This window comes from Schistocerca nitens, chromosome 2 (genome assembly GCF_023898315.1).
Source record: "Schistocerca nitens isolate TAMUIC-IGC-003100 chromosome 2, iqSchNite1.1, whole genome shotgun sequence".
In the NCBI taxonomy this organism is placed as follows: Eukaryota; Metazoa; Arthropoda; class Insecta; order Orthoptera; family Acrididae; genus Schistocerca; species Schistocerca nitens.
Window position 1 is genome coordinate 76,022,501 of NC_064615.1, and position 18,875 is coordinate 76,041,375.

General features: G+C 42.8%; 1 protein-coding gene across 2 annotated transcripts in view; it reads left to right on the plus strand.

Moving 5' to 3' along the window:
* Window positions 1–312: 312 nt before the first annotated feature.
* The window catches only part of LOC126235742 (serpin B6-like), a 45,328-nt gene continuing 26,765 nt past the window's right edge, over window positions 313–18,875 (plus strand). Inside the window, exons 1-3 of one of the 2 annotated variants that reach the window (XM_049944527.1) lie at window positions 313–431; window positions 8,422–8,511; window positions 15,494–15,673. In XM_049944527.1, coding sequence (XP_049800484.1) covers window positions 8,434–8,511; window positions 15,494–15,673 — 258 coding nt within the window. In that variant the 5' untranslated portion in view covers window positions 313–431; window positions 8,422–8,433. Of the gene's footprint in view, window positions 436–8,421; window positions 8,512–15,493; window positions 15,674–18,875 lie in introns of both variants that reach the window. The other variant, XM_049944528.1, reaches the window with a different exon arrangement.

Below are 18,875 nucleotides of genomic sequence, written 5' to 3' on the forward strand. Positions count from 1 at the left end.
ATGTCCGACAGCTTAGGGTCATTAACTTTTTTCACAGTAACGGTCAGTGCTACTTAAGCAACTTTAACTGACTACCTTTTTTTTCCCTCTTGTTCAGTTTCGTTTGTGTTAGTGAGGGGGAGGGGTCGTCAAAGAGAGGGAGAGGGAGAGGGAGAGGAGAGGGAGGGAGGGGGGGGGACTTGGCTGGGCGGAGGGAGTAATACTGCGGAATAGCTGTCGTGACCGGGATGGATATGCGATATAAAAACCGGTCAGGTTCCTTCCTCTCCACGTGCAGGAACCTGCACGGGCAATTTGTTGCGGATTACGTCTTCCGTGAAAGACGAAAAAGAAAGATCCTCCAGGGCCTTGAAATAGCATCTCGGTCTCAACAGGCTCTTCAGTTTGCTGGCGTCACACCACAGACTGTGTGGCTTCACGACTCCTACTGAGTAAGTACGTGGACTATTGATACTAAAGGCCTACTAGTTATAAAATACCTCGGATTATTTAAAGCTGTGCTCGTGTTTGATATCAATACAAAACTGTCTCACGGATAACTGCAATTCAAAGAGTCTGCTAGAGTTCAGAGCAGCTTTTTATTCAGTGCAGTAACGTTAGGTGTCCCGAAATTTGACGTGGGAATTTTTCAAAGAACTCGTACAAAGACTTCCTGGAGACGTTCTTCCCCTGTGCAGTTTAAGAACTTAAAAGTAAAGGAGGGGTGGGGGAGGAGGGAATGTGGAGGAATGCGAAGTATGGTTATATAGATTTTCTTTCCCGACGTGCCGTATTCATGATGCATTTAAAAATGTCTACTGAATGGTAGTGTTCTTGTAATTGTCACTGGGATAGTGTGAAACCGATAAGGGCGAGAAATGAGCCATTCCATTCTCGTCTCTCTTTCTATTGGCAACTAGATAAATCAACTGTGTTGAAGACAGTGGCTTATTGGACAAGAAATTGGAAACAGTCATTTATGACAGAGGGATGTTATTTCATGATTGTCTTCGTTTTGACAGTTTTCGAATCGTAGTGTTCCATACGCTTCCAGTCGCTATTGGGCTCATGGCCAGTGACGAAAAAACCGTATTTTCAAGCAAATCTGGTCTAGCGGTTCTGGCGCTGCAGTCCGGAACCGCGGGACTGCTACGGTCGCAGGTTCGAATCCTGCCTCGGGCATAGGTGTGTGTGATGTCCTTAGGTTAGTTAGGTTTAAGTAGTTCTAAGTTCTAGGGGACTTATGACCTAAGATGTTGAGTCCCATAGTGCTCAGAGCCATTTGAACCATTTGAACCATCAAGCAAATCACAGAAATAAAAAGCTTTTGTTACAGGGGATTTAAGGCAAGGAGAATACAATCGGATGACAAATGGTTCACTTGACTACGATGTAAAAACCTTCATGCTTGCTGTTCCTAATTAATATATATATATATATATATATATATATATATATATATATATATATATATATATATCAAAACCAACTGAAAAATGATATAGAGAAAATATCTATATCTGTATGGCGCGGAAAGTGGCAATCGACTCTATACAATGAAAAGTGTGAACTGTAAATTCATCTAAATACTTATGAATTACAATTACGAATAGCTTAAATTGGAACAATCACGTAGGCATTGTTGTGGGAAGCAGTACCGAAGACTGCGTTTCATTGGGAGAACACTTAGCAGATGCAACAGGTCTATTAAAGAGACTGCCTGCACAACGTTTGTACGTTCTTTTCTAGAATACTACCACGCACTACGCGGCAAGGCGTTTTTAAAAGATAAGACCGAGGACATCAAGAAAGATCAAAAGTCAGCTCCTTTTGTACTATCGCAAATGAGAGGAGAGGTTGTGACGGCTACGATGTGCAAGCGGGAGTGGCAATCATTAAACAAGAGCGTTTTTCGCTGCGTCGAGATATTTTCACGAAATTTCAATCACGAACTTTCACTCCAGATTGTGTGTTGTGGTTGGCAGGAGAGCCAACGCCGTGTTACTAGAGGAAGCCGAAAGGCACGCGTTTTAGCTCACGCAGGCTGGCGTGAGGTCTGGAACAGGACAAGGAAATTAGAATTTAGAAAAAACGGACGTAGCTGGTGGAATACTTAACTTTAATCCATTAATGGTGAACGTCGCTCTTGACGGTACATGATTCAGTATCAATAGCAACTGATAATGGCGCCTTGCTAGGTCGTAGCAAATGACGTAGCTGAAGGCTATGCCTACTATCGTCTCGGCAAATGAGAGCGTATTTTGTCAGTGAACCATCGCTAGCAAAGTCGGTTGTACAACTGGGGCGAGTGCTAGGAAGTCTCTGTAGACCTGCCGTGTGGCGGCGCTCGGTCTGCAATCACTGACAGTATACTAACGGACCGCGGCCGATTTAAAGGCTACCACCTGGTGTCTGGCGGTGACACCACATTGTGAAAGTATTTTGTTGTCACCTACCTGCATAGGGAGATATGGTCATCGGAGTTCGCACACAAAGATTTAAGTGTCCTTCCCGCGCTCTGATCGAGAGTACAACGATAGAGAAATAGTCTGAATGTGGTTCGATGAACTCTCTGGCAGGCTCTAAAGTGTGAATTGCAGAGTAATCATGTTTATAGCCGTTATGTCCAGCTACGTAGGAGCCCACCCCCTCTGATGCAGGTGGCGACGGCAGTGCAGCGTTGCGTCACAGCATCTGGAAATTCGGCATCACTACAGTAGATAGCTGTATCGCAGAATGCTACGCCAGTAGTATTCTTGAGCTCAGCAGCAGAATGTCGCAGGCGACTAGCTCCTTGCTGCTTGACTGGGTTCGAAGTCTACACTGTGAATCACACCAACACAACTACTCTTATTAAATTACGGTATCTTCCCGGAAGCAATTCCAGATTGTAGCAGGAAATGATGAAAATTTTTGTGGTACCTGTGGTGCCATCTGTCATACATTGTTAGGTAGCTTAACAGTGTATAGATGTTGCAACGCGGAGTTTGCGTGCAAACCGGTGACAACTGAAATAATTACAAGTACAGAGGACTTGCAAGATACAACTAATTTATTACTGATCAACAGTTTAACCCAAAGGGCACAGTATTTACCAAAAATGTTCTACAAGTGTCGCTTATTCACAAGTCAGAAAAATACATTCCACAATACCTTTCTAATTGAATTAGGCGCAAACAAGAACTTCGTATAACTTCTATACTAACTGTAAGCACTGCAACAATAAAAGGTAAAATCAGTTTCATTTAGCAAAGGGCACTTGAATAATAAAGGTGAAATAAGTTTCTTTTAAATAGGTCACCTGGGCAAGCGCAGTAAGACAATTCACATATTTTCCAATTTTCCGCTACCCATCAAGTATTCTCTTTAACATGTACATAAGTTCAACTTCCGGTGCACGTAAGGTATAATTAAGAACACTAGTCTCTTTCCTTTATGGTTTTGAAGGTAAATACAGAGTGTTACAAAAAAGTACGGCCAGACTTTCAGGAAACATTCCTCACACACAAATAAAGAAAAGATGTTATGTGGACATGTGTCCGGAAACGCTTAATTTCCATGTTAGAGCTCATTTTAGTTTCGTCAGTATGTACTGTACTTCGTCGATTCACCGCCATGATTTCATACGGGATACTCTACCTGTGCTGCTAGAACATGTGCCTTTACAAGTACGACACAACATGTGGTTCATGCACGATGGAGCTCCTGCACATTTCAGTCGAAGTGTTCGTACGCTTCTCAACAACAGATTCGGTGACCGATCGATTGGTAGAGGCGGACCAATTCCATGGCCTCCACGCTCTCCTGACCTCAACCCTCTTGACGTTCGTTTATGGGGGCATTTGAAAGCTCTTGTCTACCCAACCCCGGTACCAAATGTAGAAACTCTTCGTGCTCGTATTGTGGACGGCTGTGATACAATACGCCATTGTCCGGGGCTGCATCAGCGCATCAGGGATTCCATGCGACGGAGGATGGATGCACGTATCCTCGCTAACGGAGGACATTTTGAACATTTCCTGTAACAAAGTGTTTGAAGTCACGCTGGTACGTTCTGTTGCTGTTTGTTTCCATTCCATGATTAATGTGATTTGAAGAAAAGTAATAAAATGAGCTCTAACATGGAAAGTAAGCGTTTCCGGACACATGTCCATAACATATTTTATTTCTTTGTGTGTGAGGAATGTTTCCTGAAAGTTTGGCTGTGCCTTTTTGTAATACCCTGTATATCAGCAGTATAGCAAACGGAACAGATGCCTTGGCGTCCCAATGCAGAGGAAACTTAACTTAATGCAAGATCCCCACTCACTGCAACCCGAAGAACTGAGTGGCCGCCGTATCGGTTGCCATTTTCCCCGCGGCCTAAAGAACCTCCCGTTCCCTCTGGTACTGGCCGGCCAAGGCGTCGCCAAAAGAAACAATGTTAACAGCCCCAGAATATAGTCAGATAAAATTCTACAAAGATAGATCACATCAAGACAAAGTAGACCTCAAATTTCAAAATATGTAAAATTATCCCAGCACAAACAGACTAGTTTTATAGAAGGGCAACGATAAGGCAAAGCATAATATTATAACACCAGTACGTCGCAGTTCCAATACAATATTGGCACTCATAAGAAATGGTGGAAGCTAGTGATAACACGGGTAGGCCCGAGTGCAAAACTAGAAAGCTTGAATGTCTACTTCTTCAATAGACAGCTGCGTGGTACATAGTTCAACTCCACTAGCCAAAATGAATAACACATTGCTCAACGTCCTGTGTAGAAGACCATGGCCCAGTCACGCCTCAAGAACTTGCAATAACACGCCCGCTTCCGCACTCCGGGCCACATACACCGGTCAAATCCAGCTAACTCCACGCAAACACAAGTTTCTCTCTCTGAGCAGCGACACGTACCGGCCGTTCCGAAGCCAAAACCCAGTCTCCCTGCCAGCCCACCAGCACCACCACCGGCCAACGAGGCAAAGGTAAGCAACGCCAGAAAGAAACAATGCATCCGGGTGAATCGAACGGAGAAAGCGACTGGCGCCAGCGCCTCCCCACGTATCAGATGTGCATGTACATACGTGACATTGTAACCTCCCTCTCATTTATCCACTTCAATGACAGTGAAAAATTAAACCGCGTGTACCTAATGGTAATTTGGGATAAGCAATCGTCACCGAAGTTAATCTGCCGGTAAAGAGGGAGGAAAGGGTTACATCTAAATGAAAGGAAAAATGCAAATGAAATTGGTGAAAATTGATTTTGAGAAAAGGGTAAAATAAACAAAGAAAGTAAATGTGCGGTTGTTACGTTAACAATTAATTGGCGTTAATTAGACATTTGAGATTTGGAGAAAATTACGGTCGCCAGTCCTATGGACAACTACTATAATAACTGAAAAAGAAAGGTTATTGCACATATAATATGCACTAAAAGCGTGGCAACTGAAGGTTGACACGTGTTGTGTGAAAACTGAATGTTTGTCAGAAGTAATAAATTTCGCTACACTCTGACTTAATTTAGCAAAAGAATTAATAAAACTGGAAAATTGAAAGTTAATTTAGTGACTGAAATTAATAGTGAGCTTTGTTTCTGAAGCACTACGAAATTCAGTAAAATAACGTTAGTCTTGGGCTACCTCAACAATCATTTCAAAAGCTACTTGAAGCTACACAATTTAGAAATAAGAGATTTAACTTTGAACTTGAATTAAATGATTCTGAACAATTAACAATAGTAAAATTTAGTACGTACCAAGTTGAGCCGCAGTCACAGGTAAGCTAAAATATGCTAACAAAACTCGCACTCTTAATTTGTGCTTGTGTAATCTAAGTATTGTAGCCAGCTATGAATACCTTAACTGAACTTTGAAATTAAAGCAGTGAAATTGAATGATAATACTTTAATGCTGACGTTTGAATATCAACGACACTCGGGTTCATTCCGGAAAAGGAAGGGACCCTGCTTGGTAATGCAATTGGGACAATGAGCAACAAAGGTCCATGCTACGTTGCTGTAATTTTGAAACAGTTTGAAAAGCTGAGGTCTGCCATACAGTTCTAAAACTTTACGTGCTTCCACTCTTCCTTGTTGGTTGATTGAAGGTTTGAAGTCATCGATCGAGGAGGTGGCGACAGTCACTCATTGTCGGCCGTCGCTGTTGCAGAAGCTGGATGTTGGCGCGCCTTCTTCTCGACACGGTCACCAGGCGAAACGGGCTCTTGATGTGCGCCAGCTAATGCTTCCCGTCCGCGACACCGTGTCAGAAACTATCATAGCAAGTCGAGCGCAATTACATGCTGCCAAACCCCGAAAGCGCGGCAACTCGCGGAAGAGCCACACAACACACCAGCTCCACTGCCCTACTCCCGCCGGACTCTCACTACCAAAGATCCTAAACACTTTCGTTCTCCACACGACCTATCGATGTAGTCGTTCGATAGCATAGTTTTCCCTAGGCCAGACCCAGCGTAAAAATACAAATAATATTTAGAAAACAAACCAATTATACATCGACATGAATGCATACACAAATAGTAAATAATTACAATATATAAAGACACAGAAATGTCATATCTTCAGGTAACAAAGAAAGGAAAAGAATTTATAGTACAATAGATGGAAATGGGAGGATATGCATTTCCGGTGTTACAACATAAATAATGGGGATTGTTTCGCGCTCTGCGCTCGCTTTTTGTGATGCGGAATTAAGCACCTTGACTTGCATTAAGAAGGACAGGGTTCAGATCTCCAAGTTTTCATCTTACAAATCTGAAGCGTCCTTCGTCTTCCGATCGCAAACAATGGGAGAATTTTTGCAAATGTTATGTTTCTCTAACTGCCTATCTTTTGTTTGTCTTCTCATTAGAAACAGTTATTACAAAATTGCAGAACAAAAATTTCTGGACTAGCACAAACTCACACTGCTCAGTTCAGGTTAGACAGGAACATTATATTAACGTCAGTGTCTGAACTCAGTAACAATAACCATATGGTTTGTGCATGATGCGACTCACGTACCTGTTTAAATCATGACAAGAAATCTCAATCCTTTTGATTTTTATTTCTCCATGTGTTCACTGTGTTGTTTCTTTCGCTCCGCTGTCCATTTCCATCCGCGTCTCTTCTGTGTTGTTGTGTCAAATTTATGTTTTTTGATGATGTTCCTGAATTCAGTTCTATTTTCTGCATCGTTTACTGTTATGTGTGCTTGTCTGAGGTCCTCTTCAACTTCTTTTATCCATTTTGTTTTTCCCCTGCCTAAGTTAATGACTTTGTAAGACGTATGTGTTGCCGGCGATGGGCGAGGCATGGCAGAGTCTCTGACCAGAGAGTAGTATGTAGTTAGTTGTTGCTTGTCGCGAGTCGGCACTAGTCTGTGTTAGTCTTCAGTCGGCATTAGTCTTCAGTCCGTGCTAGTAAGCAGTAGTCTGCAGTAGTCGGCGCGTGCCTGCGCGTGTCGGCAGTCTGCTCTGGTCGGCACTCTGGAGAATGAGTATTATTGTAGAAGGTAAAGAAGCAGCCTTGCGCATATCTAGTAATGTATATTAACTGTCATTAATTTCTTTTAAAAAAATGCCCCCAATAATAATTTTTATAATATAAAGTAATTTTTTTAAGAAAAGCATTCATTTGAATTTAAAGAATATTTCCAATGCATGATCATTCCTTCCAAGAATCAAAAAAATATATATATATACGGCAGCATTGCACGAAGCTGTGCCAAAAATTTCTACATAAGAGCGGATACATTCGCAGTTTTTATTGAGGTAAGAATTTTTGCTTTTTTTATTCAGAATACAGGGCCGAGGCGCAGCGTGGCTGTCGTCATAAAATTTACCAGGTTACTGAATTTTTTTTATTATTTTGGTGTTTAGGAATTTTTCTGTTCCGAACTTAACATTAAATTAGAAAGGAATTTTGTGGGAACATTAAATATGATTGCATTTCTGCACACAGATTATAAATGGGAGCCAATTTTGTTCAGAGGTTACAATATTAAAAAAACTCATTTTAATTATTATTCTGTGGGGAGTTTACGCTTGGTTCATTTTAATAATTTATATTTCTGTGCGGAGGTTACACTTGGTTCCTGGCTCATGGTTTCTTTCTCATATAAATTTTTCGTGTGGGAAGGTTACAACTTTAACAGTTCGCTTTGAAAATCTGTTTTCATTCATCCTGTGGATATGTCCGTAGAACTGCATTCTTCTTTTCCTTATTGTATCCGTAATCTTGTCTGTGTATTTATATAATTCTGATGTTGGTCTCTTCTTCCAGATTCCTTGCTCTTGTATCGGGTCAAAAATTTTCCTGAGAATTATCCTTTCTTGTTTCTCTATTTCTTTGATTTTAGTTTGCCCACCTATTTGTGGTTGCTTATAATATGAAATAAGCACGTAATTTTGAACTTATGAGGCATCATCTTAAAATTGCTGACTTTGTCCTTCCAGGTTCTCGACAAAATGGCTGACGGAGATTTCAGTGATGCTGTGCAGACGGTGTCTCGAGCGAATGACCTCTTCACATCTGACATGTACAGGGTAAGACTCCACGCAATATCTCACATTCTTCACTACACCGAAAGGCTGCCCCCTCCGCTGTCTTCTTGTTATTAGTACGCTAGGAGACATACTGACTGTGCCTGTAGCTAAGATCGAGAAATGACGCATTCTGGTTGTGCGAGGAAGCGTAAAACAGGAAGTGGGAACTGAAATGAGATTGTAGAGAAGAGTCTTGACAAGCATGTAACTCAACCTCCAACATAACAAAAGTTGAGGGAATTTGACCCGCTGACGTGTGTGCAACAGCAATGATGGATATCAGAAGAGATCTCTGAGAGAACTCAAACGCACTCAGCAAATATCAGAAGAAAGGGAGAGGTGTAATGAATCTTTGTGTGGGATGGGGTTAGTGGTGGGAGGGTTGGGGAGGGGAGGGGGGAAGCGTACTTGCCGGGCGAAGTGGCCGTGCGGTTAAAGGCGCTGCAGTCTGGAACCGCGAGACCGCTACGGTCGCAGGTTCGAATCCTGCCTCGGGCATGGATGTTTGTAATGTCCTTAGGTTAGTTAGGTTTAACTAGTTCTAAGTTCTAGGGGACTAATGACCTCAGCAGTTGAGTCCCATAGTGCTCAGAGCCATTTGAAGCGTACTTGCGTCTTCATGTGAAGGGATCGAAATAGCTTAGTATTTAGCTACTGGGTCGTGCATTCAGTTAAGTGTAGCTATGACAAAGCATTGCGATTGAGGATATTTTTTACATAGTCGCTTAATTACAGTTTTAGCATAATTGTGTGACTGCATTCGTGATTTCCTCTCAGAGAGGTCACACTTCGTCGTGATAGACGGTAAATCATCGAGTAGAACAGAAGTGATATCTGGCGTTCCGCAAGGTAGTGTCATAGTCCCTCTGCTGTTTCTGATTTACATAAATGGTCTAGGTGATAATCTGAGCAGCCCCATTACATTGTTTGCAGATGACGCAGTAATTTACCGTCTAGTAAAATCAGACGATCAATTCCAATTACAAAATGATCTAGAGAGAATTTCTGTATGGTGCGAAAAGTGGCAATTGGCACTAAACAAAGAAAAGTGCGTGGTCATCCACATCCACAAAGGAAATCCGATAAATTTTGGATATACTATACATCGCACAAATCTAAGTGCTGTTCTGACTCTGAGCACTATGGGACTTAACATCTGTGGTCATAAATCACCTAGAACTTAAAACTACTTAAACCTAGCTAACCTAAGGACATCACACACATCCATGCCCGAGGCAGGATTCGAACCTGCGACCGTAACGGTCACGCGGTTCCAGACTGAAGCGCCTAGAACCGCACGGCCACACCGGCCGGCTCTAAGTGCTGTCAATTCGATTAAATACCTAGGAATTACAATGACGAGCAACTATATATAATATTGTGGGGAAGGTGAAACAAAGACTGAGCTTTGTTGGCACAACACTTAGAAGATGCGACAAACCCACTAAAGAGACAGCCTACATTACACTTGTCCGTCCTCTGCTGAAATATTGCTGCGCGGTGCGGGATCCTTACCAGGTAGGATTGACGGAGGACATCGGAAAAGTGCAAAGAAGGGCAGCTCGTTTCGTGTTACCGTGCAATAGGGGTGAGAGCGTCACTGATATGATACGCGAGTTAGGGTGGCAGTCACTGAAACAAAGGCAGTTTTCTTTGCGGCGAGTTCTATTTACGAAATTTCAATCGCCAACTTTCTCTTCCGAATGCGAAAATATTTTGTTGACACCCACCTACATAGGGAGAAATGATCATCGCAATAAAATAAGAGAAATCAGAGCTCGAACGGAAAGATTTAGGTGTTCCTTTTCCCCACGCGCCATTCGAGAGTGGAATGGTAGAGAAGTAGTATGAAAATGGTTCGATGAACCCTCTACCAGGCACTTAGGTGTGAATTGCAGAGTAACCATGTAGATGTAGATGTAGATAGTACTTGTATCTAGATAACTCGGTTAATAGTGCCACATAAAAAAATACAGAAGATACGAACAGAATATCTTTCATCGGCGTAAAATTAATTTCTGTAGACCACAAGATACTTCCGTAATGTTTATAAAGCTACGGAAAACTGTATATGTATGTAGTAAAGAAATATGAATGTTTTAGTTGGACCACTTTTTTCGCTTTGTGATAGATGGCGCTGCAATAGTCACAAACATATGGCTCACAATTTTAGACGAACAGTTGGTAACTGGTAGGTTTTTTAAATTAAAATAAAGAACGTAGGTGTGTTTGAACATTTTATTTCGGTTGTTCCAATGTGATACATATACCATTGTGAACTTATCATTTCTGATAACGCATGCTGTTACAGCGTGATTACCTGTAAATACCACATTAATGCAATAAATGCTGAAAATGATGTCCGTCAACCTCAATGCATTTGGCAATACGTGTAACGACATTCCTCTCAACAGCAAGTAGTTCGTCTTCCGTAATGTTCGCACATGCATTGACAATGCGCTGACGCATGTTGTAAGGCGTTGTCGGTGGATCACGATAGCAAATATGCTTCAACTTTCTCCACAGAAAGAAATCTGGGGACGTCAGATCCGGTGAACATGCGGGCCATTCGACGACGAATCCACCTGTCATGAAATATGCTATTCAATACCGCTTCAACCGCACGCGAGCTATGTGCCGGACATCCATGGTGTTGGACGTACATCGCCATTCTGTCATGCAGTGAAACATCTTGTAGTAACATCGGTAGAACATGAGCATACATTGCACCATTTAGATTGCCATCGATAAAACGGGGGCCAATTTTCCTTCCTCCCATAATGTCGCACCATACATTAACCCGTCAAGGTCGCTGATGTTCCACTTGTCGCAACCATCGTGGATTTTCCGTTGCCCAATAGTGCATATTATGCCGGTTTACGTTACCGCTGTTGGTGAATGACGCTAAATAGAACGGGTGCAAAAAATCTGTCATCGTCCCATAATTTCTCTTGCGCCCAGTGGCAGAACTGCACACGACGTTTAAAGTCGTCGCCATGCAATTCCTGGTGCATAGAAATATGGTACGGGTGCAATCGATCTTGATGTAGCATTCTCAGCACCGACGTTTCTAAGATTCCGGATTTTCGCGCAATTTGTCTGCTACTGATGTGCGGATTACCCGCGACAGCAGCTAAAATACCCACTTGGCATCATCATTTGTTGCTGGTCGTGGTTGACGTTTCACACGTGGCTGAACACTTCCTGTTTCCTTAAATAACGAACTATCCGGCGAACGGTCGGGACACTTGCATGATGTCGTCCAGGATACCGAGTAGCATACATAGCACACGCCCGTTGGGCATCCTGATCACAATAGCCATACATCAACACGATATCGACCTTTTCCGCAATTGTTAAACGGTCCATTTTAACACGGGTAATGAATCATGAAGTAAATACCGTCCGCACTGGCGGAATGTTATGTGATACCACGTACTTATACGTTTGTGACTATTACAGCGCCATCTATCACAAAGCGAAAGCAGTGGTCCAATTAAAAGATTCACACGAATATGTAATAAAAAATGTGGGTTCCTATTTAAATAAAACGCAGTTGATATCCGTTTGACCTATGGCAGCGCCTTCTAGCGGGCCAGCCGTAGCGCCATCTAGTTTCCCCCTTCAAGCTAGACGAGTTTCGTTCTTTGTAGTTTTTTCGTTTGATGCTTATTTCGTGAGATATTTGGCCTGGTCACGATCAACAGACCACCCTGTATATAAGGGCAGCGGTAGTATCGGCTACACAAGGTATGAAAGGGCACTGCATTGCCGAAGCTGTCATTGTACTCAGTTGATCCATGTGCAAAAGGTTTCCGACGTAATTATGGCCGTACGTTGACAATTAACAGACTTCTAACGCGGAATGGTAGTTGGACATTCCGTTTCGGAAACCGTTAGGGAATTCAATATTACGAGATCTACAGTGTCAATATCGTGCCTAGAATACCAGATTTCAGGCATTACCTCTCATGACTAATTCAAAGATGGAAGATATCTTCCAAACAGAAGTTAAATAATGATGATGCAATATTTGAAGTACTTTTACTTCAAAACGACAATATCCGGTTGCTATACCAGAAAAGACTTTAAGAATACATACGTTTAAATATAAAGGCCGATGACATCAACCAGGAACGGAATAATATAAAGGAAGTACTAATTAAAGCAGCAACAGAAGCACTTGGCGCAAGAAAGAAACGCTTTTTAAAAAGGGAGCTCCGGTACTGGGGTGATGAAAAACATAGTCTAACTGGTAAGAAACATGCCTACTTAAGAGGTGTAAGGTCGCATTTTGAAGTGTAAATTCGTGCAGTTTGTAGTGCAGTTTTCATTTCTTTTGAACAGCAAGCTACATAGCTCACTGAAGCATCAGCATCCCTTTATAACACGTTAGGAGGGTAGCAAGTTGCTCATATAGGAGTCTGCATGCTTTTATAGTTTACTTTATCCATCGATCTTGTTAGGATGGGTCGGATGTGTGTATGTTGTGTTTGGACACAGGAGGAGCTGGCCGCAGTTTGTCGGTTGGTTGGTTGAGTTGGGGGAGGGACCAAACAGCAAGGTCGCCAGTCCCATCGGATTAGGGAAGGATGGGGATGGAAATCGGCTGTGCGCTTTCAAAGGAACCATCCTGACATTTGCCTGATGGAATTTTGGGGAAATCATGAAAATCAGGGTGGCTAGACACGTGTTTGAACATGTGCCCTTCAGTGTGCTAACCACTGCGCCACCTCGCTCGGTCCGCACTTCGGGAACAACTGAATGCGTTTTTAGCGCCAGTCGGTCACTTTCATTCTGCTGCCTTGGAGTTGTAGCGGTGGTGGAGAGTCTAGCGCGCCGCAACGGAGACATATCAGGTATCGCTTGTTTTGCTCAAAGGCTCTGCTGCCGAGGCACCTCCTAGTCACTAGTGGATCCACCCTCAAAGTGACGGGTGGCAATACGCTTGCGTAGCTCGAGGCGGAGGGTCATTGAGGACACTGGTCTCCTAGCCACGCCCAGTCACCCTGTACGAGGGACAAGTGGCCGCTCCTTCAGCAGGTTCGGAGCAGGCACACAGGGGGGGGGGGAGGAGGGGGGGAGGGAGGGATTTACTAGTTATCGGGAGCTCCAACGTTAGGTGCACAATGAAGCCCCTTAGGCAGATAGCTGTTAAAGAGACGAGCATATAGAACAGGCTCACAGATATGTGAGTGGCTTGAAGAGTTTTTTAAGTAACGGAACCCAATATGTTGGGCTCGACGGCCAATGTTCATCAGAGACAAGGGTATCGTCAGCAGTGCTCCACGGAACGTGACAGGAGCGCTTTTATTCTCTATGTACGAGGTGCATTCAAGTTCTAAGGCCTCCGATTTTTTGTTTCAAATTAACTGGTCACCCGAAATCGATGAAACTGGCGTTACTTCTCGACGTAATCGCCCTGCAGACGTACACATTTTTCACAACGCTGACGCCATGATTCCATGGCAGCGGCGAAGGCTTCTTTAGGAGTCTGTTTTGACCACTGGAAAATCGCTGAGACAATAGCAGCATGGCTGGTGAATGTGCGGCCACGGAGAGTGTCTTTCATTGTTGGAAAAAGCCAAAAGTCACTACGAGCCAGGTCAGGTGAGTAGGGAGCATGAGGAATCACTTCAACGTTGTTACCACGAAGAAACTGTTGCGTAACGTTAGCTCGATGTGCGGGTGCGTTGTATTGGTGAAACAGCACACGCGCAGCCCTTCCCGGACGTTTTTGTTGCAGTGCAGGAAGGAATTTGTTCTTCAAAACATTTTCGTAGGATGCACCTGTTACCGTAGTGCTCTTTGGAACGCAATGGGTAGGGATTACGCCCTCGGTGTCCCAGAACATGGACACCATCATTTTTTCAGCACTGGCGGTTACCCGAAATTTTTTTGGTGGCGGTGAATCTGTGTGCTTCCATTGAGCTGACTGGCGCTTTGTTTCTGGATTGAAAAATGGCATCCAAGTCTCATCCATTGTCACAACCGACGAAAAGAAAGTTCCATTCATGCTGTCGTTGCGCGTCAACATTGCTTGGCAACATGCCACACGGGCAGCCATGTGGTCGTCCGTCAGCATTCGTGGCACCCACCTGGATGACACTTTTCGCATTTTCAGGTCGTCATGCAGGATTGTGTGCACAGAACCCACAGAAATGCCAACTCTGGAGGCGATCTGTTCAACAGTCATTCGGCGATCCCCCAAAACAATTCTCTCCACTTTCTCGATCATGTCGTCAGACCGGCTTGTGCGAGCCCGAGGTTGTTTCGGTTTGTTGTCACACGATGTTCTGCCTTCATTAAACTGTCGCACCCACGAACGCATTTTCGACACATCCATAACTCCATCACGACATGTCTTCTTCAACTTTCGATGAATTTCAATTGGTTTCACACCACGCAAATTCAGAAAACGAATGATTGCACACTGTTCAATTAAGGAAAACGTCGCCATTTTAAGTATTTAAAACAGTTCTCATTCTCGCCGCTGGCGGTTAAATTTCATCTGCTGTATGGTGCTGCCATCTCTGGGACGTATTGACAATGAACGCGGCCTCATTTTAAGACAATCGCATGTTTCTATGTCTTTCCAGTCCGGAGAAAAAAAATCGGAGGCCTTAGAACTTGAATGCACCTTGTACATGCATTATTTCGCTGACCAGGTGGACATCAACTTCCTGTTGTTTACTGATGGTGCTGGGATGTGCGGTGAGGCGTCGAAGTTGAATGACTGTAGAATGGCATCGGAAAACAAGGAACAGACTGAGCACGAGAAGCAGGTGACGCGCTGTGTAGAGATTTAGTAGGCAGAAGAAGACGATATTAGTACGTACGCCCACAAGGTAGTTGTTTCAAATTCTGGGTCACACTTAAGCTGCTTTTCTGGTGCGTTCTTTTAAATCAACATTTTTGCTGTATAAGAAATATTTCTGTCTGCTGAAGATAGCTTGTCAACAATTTATGTTTTTGTTTCTAGGAGTTGGCCGGTGGGCAAGGTAACTTGTTCTTCTCACCCTGGAGCATACAGGTAATTCTGGCGCTTGCGTTTCTCGGATCTGGCGGAAGGACAGCCCAGCAGATGGCGAGAGGTCTGCGTCTACCTGAAGACAAAAATGCCACTGAAGAAGGTTTCAGTGAAATACTGAAGCAGCTGAAGGTGAAAATGATTATATTATAAACTTCGTACCTTTGTAAGGTTTCTTTTAATACCAGTGGGATCCTGAATTTATTTGACATTTTAAACAATAGAAAGCTTGTCTTCCTATATCCAATCGCAGTGAAAACTGTCAACAAAATTTCAGAGGTCTTATTTTGATGTTGTGAGTGTTGGTCCTATAAGTGCTCTCTTGCACTTATTCGTCAACTTTCGTTAAATTTAGAAACTTTTATGGAAATTTGATACTATTTTCACTGTTTACACGATTCCAGACACTACACTAAACACCATTCCAGTTGATAGATATCCCTCTGCAACTAACAAGTTTTGCTTCTTCACACTAATTCTTCCATTTCGCGTTCCTTTTCATTCTCCTCTTTCAGCAAGCAACTTAACAGTTTTTCAACTCTTTTAACGCATCATATCCACAGAATCAATTCTTTCTGAAACTTTTCTCTGTTTTCATTATTTTTATATTTCTTTCTTGTGGTTTTGAATATCTTCTTTTGATTTAATTTATAAGCAATCTGTATTCACGTTTAGTGTCTGAAGTCCTTACACTCTTCTGTAAAATAGAACTAAGACTTTGTGACACCTTTTTTTTGCTTGTGTTGAAATTATGCCGGACGTCTTCCTCCTCACTTAAGTTATAATCGTAAGGAACTACCTTCAATGCTTTTGTGTAAGCACTTGCCGCTGAAAATTTCCAATTCGCTATATTATTTCAAGAATAGTATCGATTTTACTTTATTCTTATGAATTTAATATTTTTGATTGTCACTACTGGGCTGTGATACTTCAGGGTCGAGCATCCAAGTTTTAAACACCATCTACGCATGCTGCAGCTGAGTTTTTATTTTCTTGATTGTTCAAGTAATTTCAAAGTTTCCTTCATTCTTATTTGTATCCTCAGTCGCATGTTCATCAACAATTCAGCTTTCCAGTTGTGCACTCTACTGTAACTATAAGTTTATCTCTTGGGTAACGTACTTTATTAATTTATGAACGTTTACGTACAGTATATTCCGTGTCTTATAAGAGTTGGATGTAATCTGTGAGGAGGCTCAAACTAGAGACAAGAAATCCAACATCAATCTAATATCATACCCTATGTGTAGAGAATGTTACCGGACAGCGTTGCACATATATACATTTGTTTAGATCCAAATGCAGTTTCGCCAGGGGCAAAAAACGAAATGGCTTTAATTACCAGAACGAGCCCTACTACCAAAACTATGCATCATTTTTTCCAGCTGGATTGGCACAAGTGCTCAGGAAACAAACACTGGTTGTATACTTGGTATGCGGCCCAATTCACTGTACCACTAAGTAACCATAGCCACCCCGGATGTACTGGACTTTCAATCTTATCCACAGCAGCTACAGTGGTAGTCTATAAGCGACAAAGGTGTGGCAGAAAGTACAGTGAAAAGTTTCAAAAGTTTGTAGTCATCATATCCTGGTTTGCCTTAACGAGAAATGCAAGCTGTAAATCGACGAGGACCTACTACGCTCTCGGAGAGTTCATTGTCTCTGTTTTCGTTGTTGTTGTGGTATTAAGTCCGAAAACTGGTTTAATGCAGCTCTGCACGCCACTTTATCCTGCGAAGATCTCTGCATCTCCGAATAATTAGTGCAATCCACTTCTGTTTGAACCTGTTTATTGCACTCGTCTTTTGGCCTCCTCCTGCAATTTTTACTCCCTACATTTCCCTCCAGAACCAAACTGACAATACTTTGAATGTCTCATCCCGCGTCCTATCAACCAGTCTCTCAGTTTACTCAAGTTATTCCACAAATTTCTTTTCTCCCCAGTTTTATTCAGTACCTCCTCATTAATTACGCGATCTACCCATCTAACCTCCAGCATTCTTCTGTAGTGCAGTATTTTTGTCTGATCTGTTTATCATCCACGTTGCACTTCCGTACAAGGCTGCACTCCAGACAAATGTCTACAGAACACACTTTCCACCACTTAAATTTACATCGGATGTTTTACGAATTTGTCTTCTTCAGAAACGCTTTTCTTTTCTGGAGCAGGAAGCATATCCTAATCCCGAAGAAGGGATTAAGCACAAAGAATTTTAATTTCCAGAATTAATATTAAAAAAGAAAAGAGAGAAGGAAAAAGAAAACAATTGAAAAAGTAAAGAGAAAAGCAAAATAAAATAGTTCAGTCGCTCATGTCGGTCCGACATGCAATTTCAATCTGTTAGGAAGTTTCAGTGTTCAAGAAAATGTCGAACGAAATTATAAATGACCTCTTGGTGTATGGCTTACACTTTCTTATGTTCCTCCATTAAATCTGAGGCTTTTATCTGCTTTCTCCGCTGCTAGATGTGTGTGGTCGTTCCGCCTGAATTATCCGGACAGAAAATGCTAGATACTTAACAGCTGTGCCTGATTCCAGCGGCTGATCATCGACAGCGTAATAAACCGACGTCGGATCTTTTCGTCTCTTTACTCACATTGCCACGCACTTGTATGTGACTTTTAGGCGGATTCTCTCTTCCAGACAGGTAAATAACGGGGTGATACCCATGTCTCACCTTAGATACACACTTTGCAAACACTTATAAAACATTATCACACTTTAACGAGAGATCTACACTATGCATAGGCAGGCGGGGTACACCTTCTCAGGGTGAGAATGGTGGTGTCAGGAAGGTGCACCCTGCCAGAAAATATTACTGACATTACCAAAACCAACACATAACAATGCTGGTCCTGTAGAGAAACGCCAAAAAAAAGAAAAAAAGGATATCTTCCGGCAGTCTTTTGCACTAATTGGTTCTGGCAGTCTTTTGCACTAATTGGCCGGCCGGAGTGGCCGTCCGGTTCTGGGCGCAACAGTCTGGAGCCGACCGACCGGTACGGTCGCAGGTTCCAATCCTGCGTCGGGCATGGATGTGTGTGATGTCCTTGGGTTAGTTAGGTTTAATTAGTTCTAAGTTCTAGGCGACTGATGACCTCAGAAGTTAAGCCGCATAGTGCTCAGAGCCATTTGAACCATTTTGCACTAATTGGGATGGCGCAATAGCAGACAGCCCACTTGAATTACGCAAGAGCGGGGTTCAAATCCTGTCCGCTCGCTCAGATTTGGGTTTTCACAAGTCTCAAATCGATTTATGAGAGTGCCAGGATGGTTCCTCTAACACTCCCTATTTCCTTCCTCTCCTTGTCTAATCCGATCTCGCCGTCC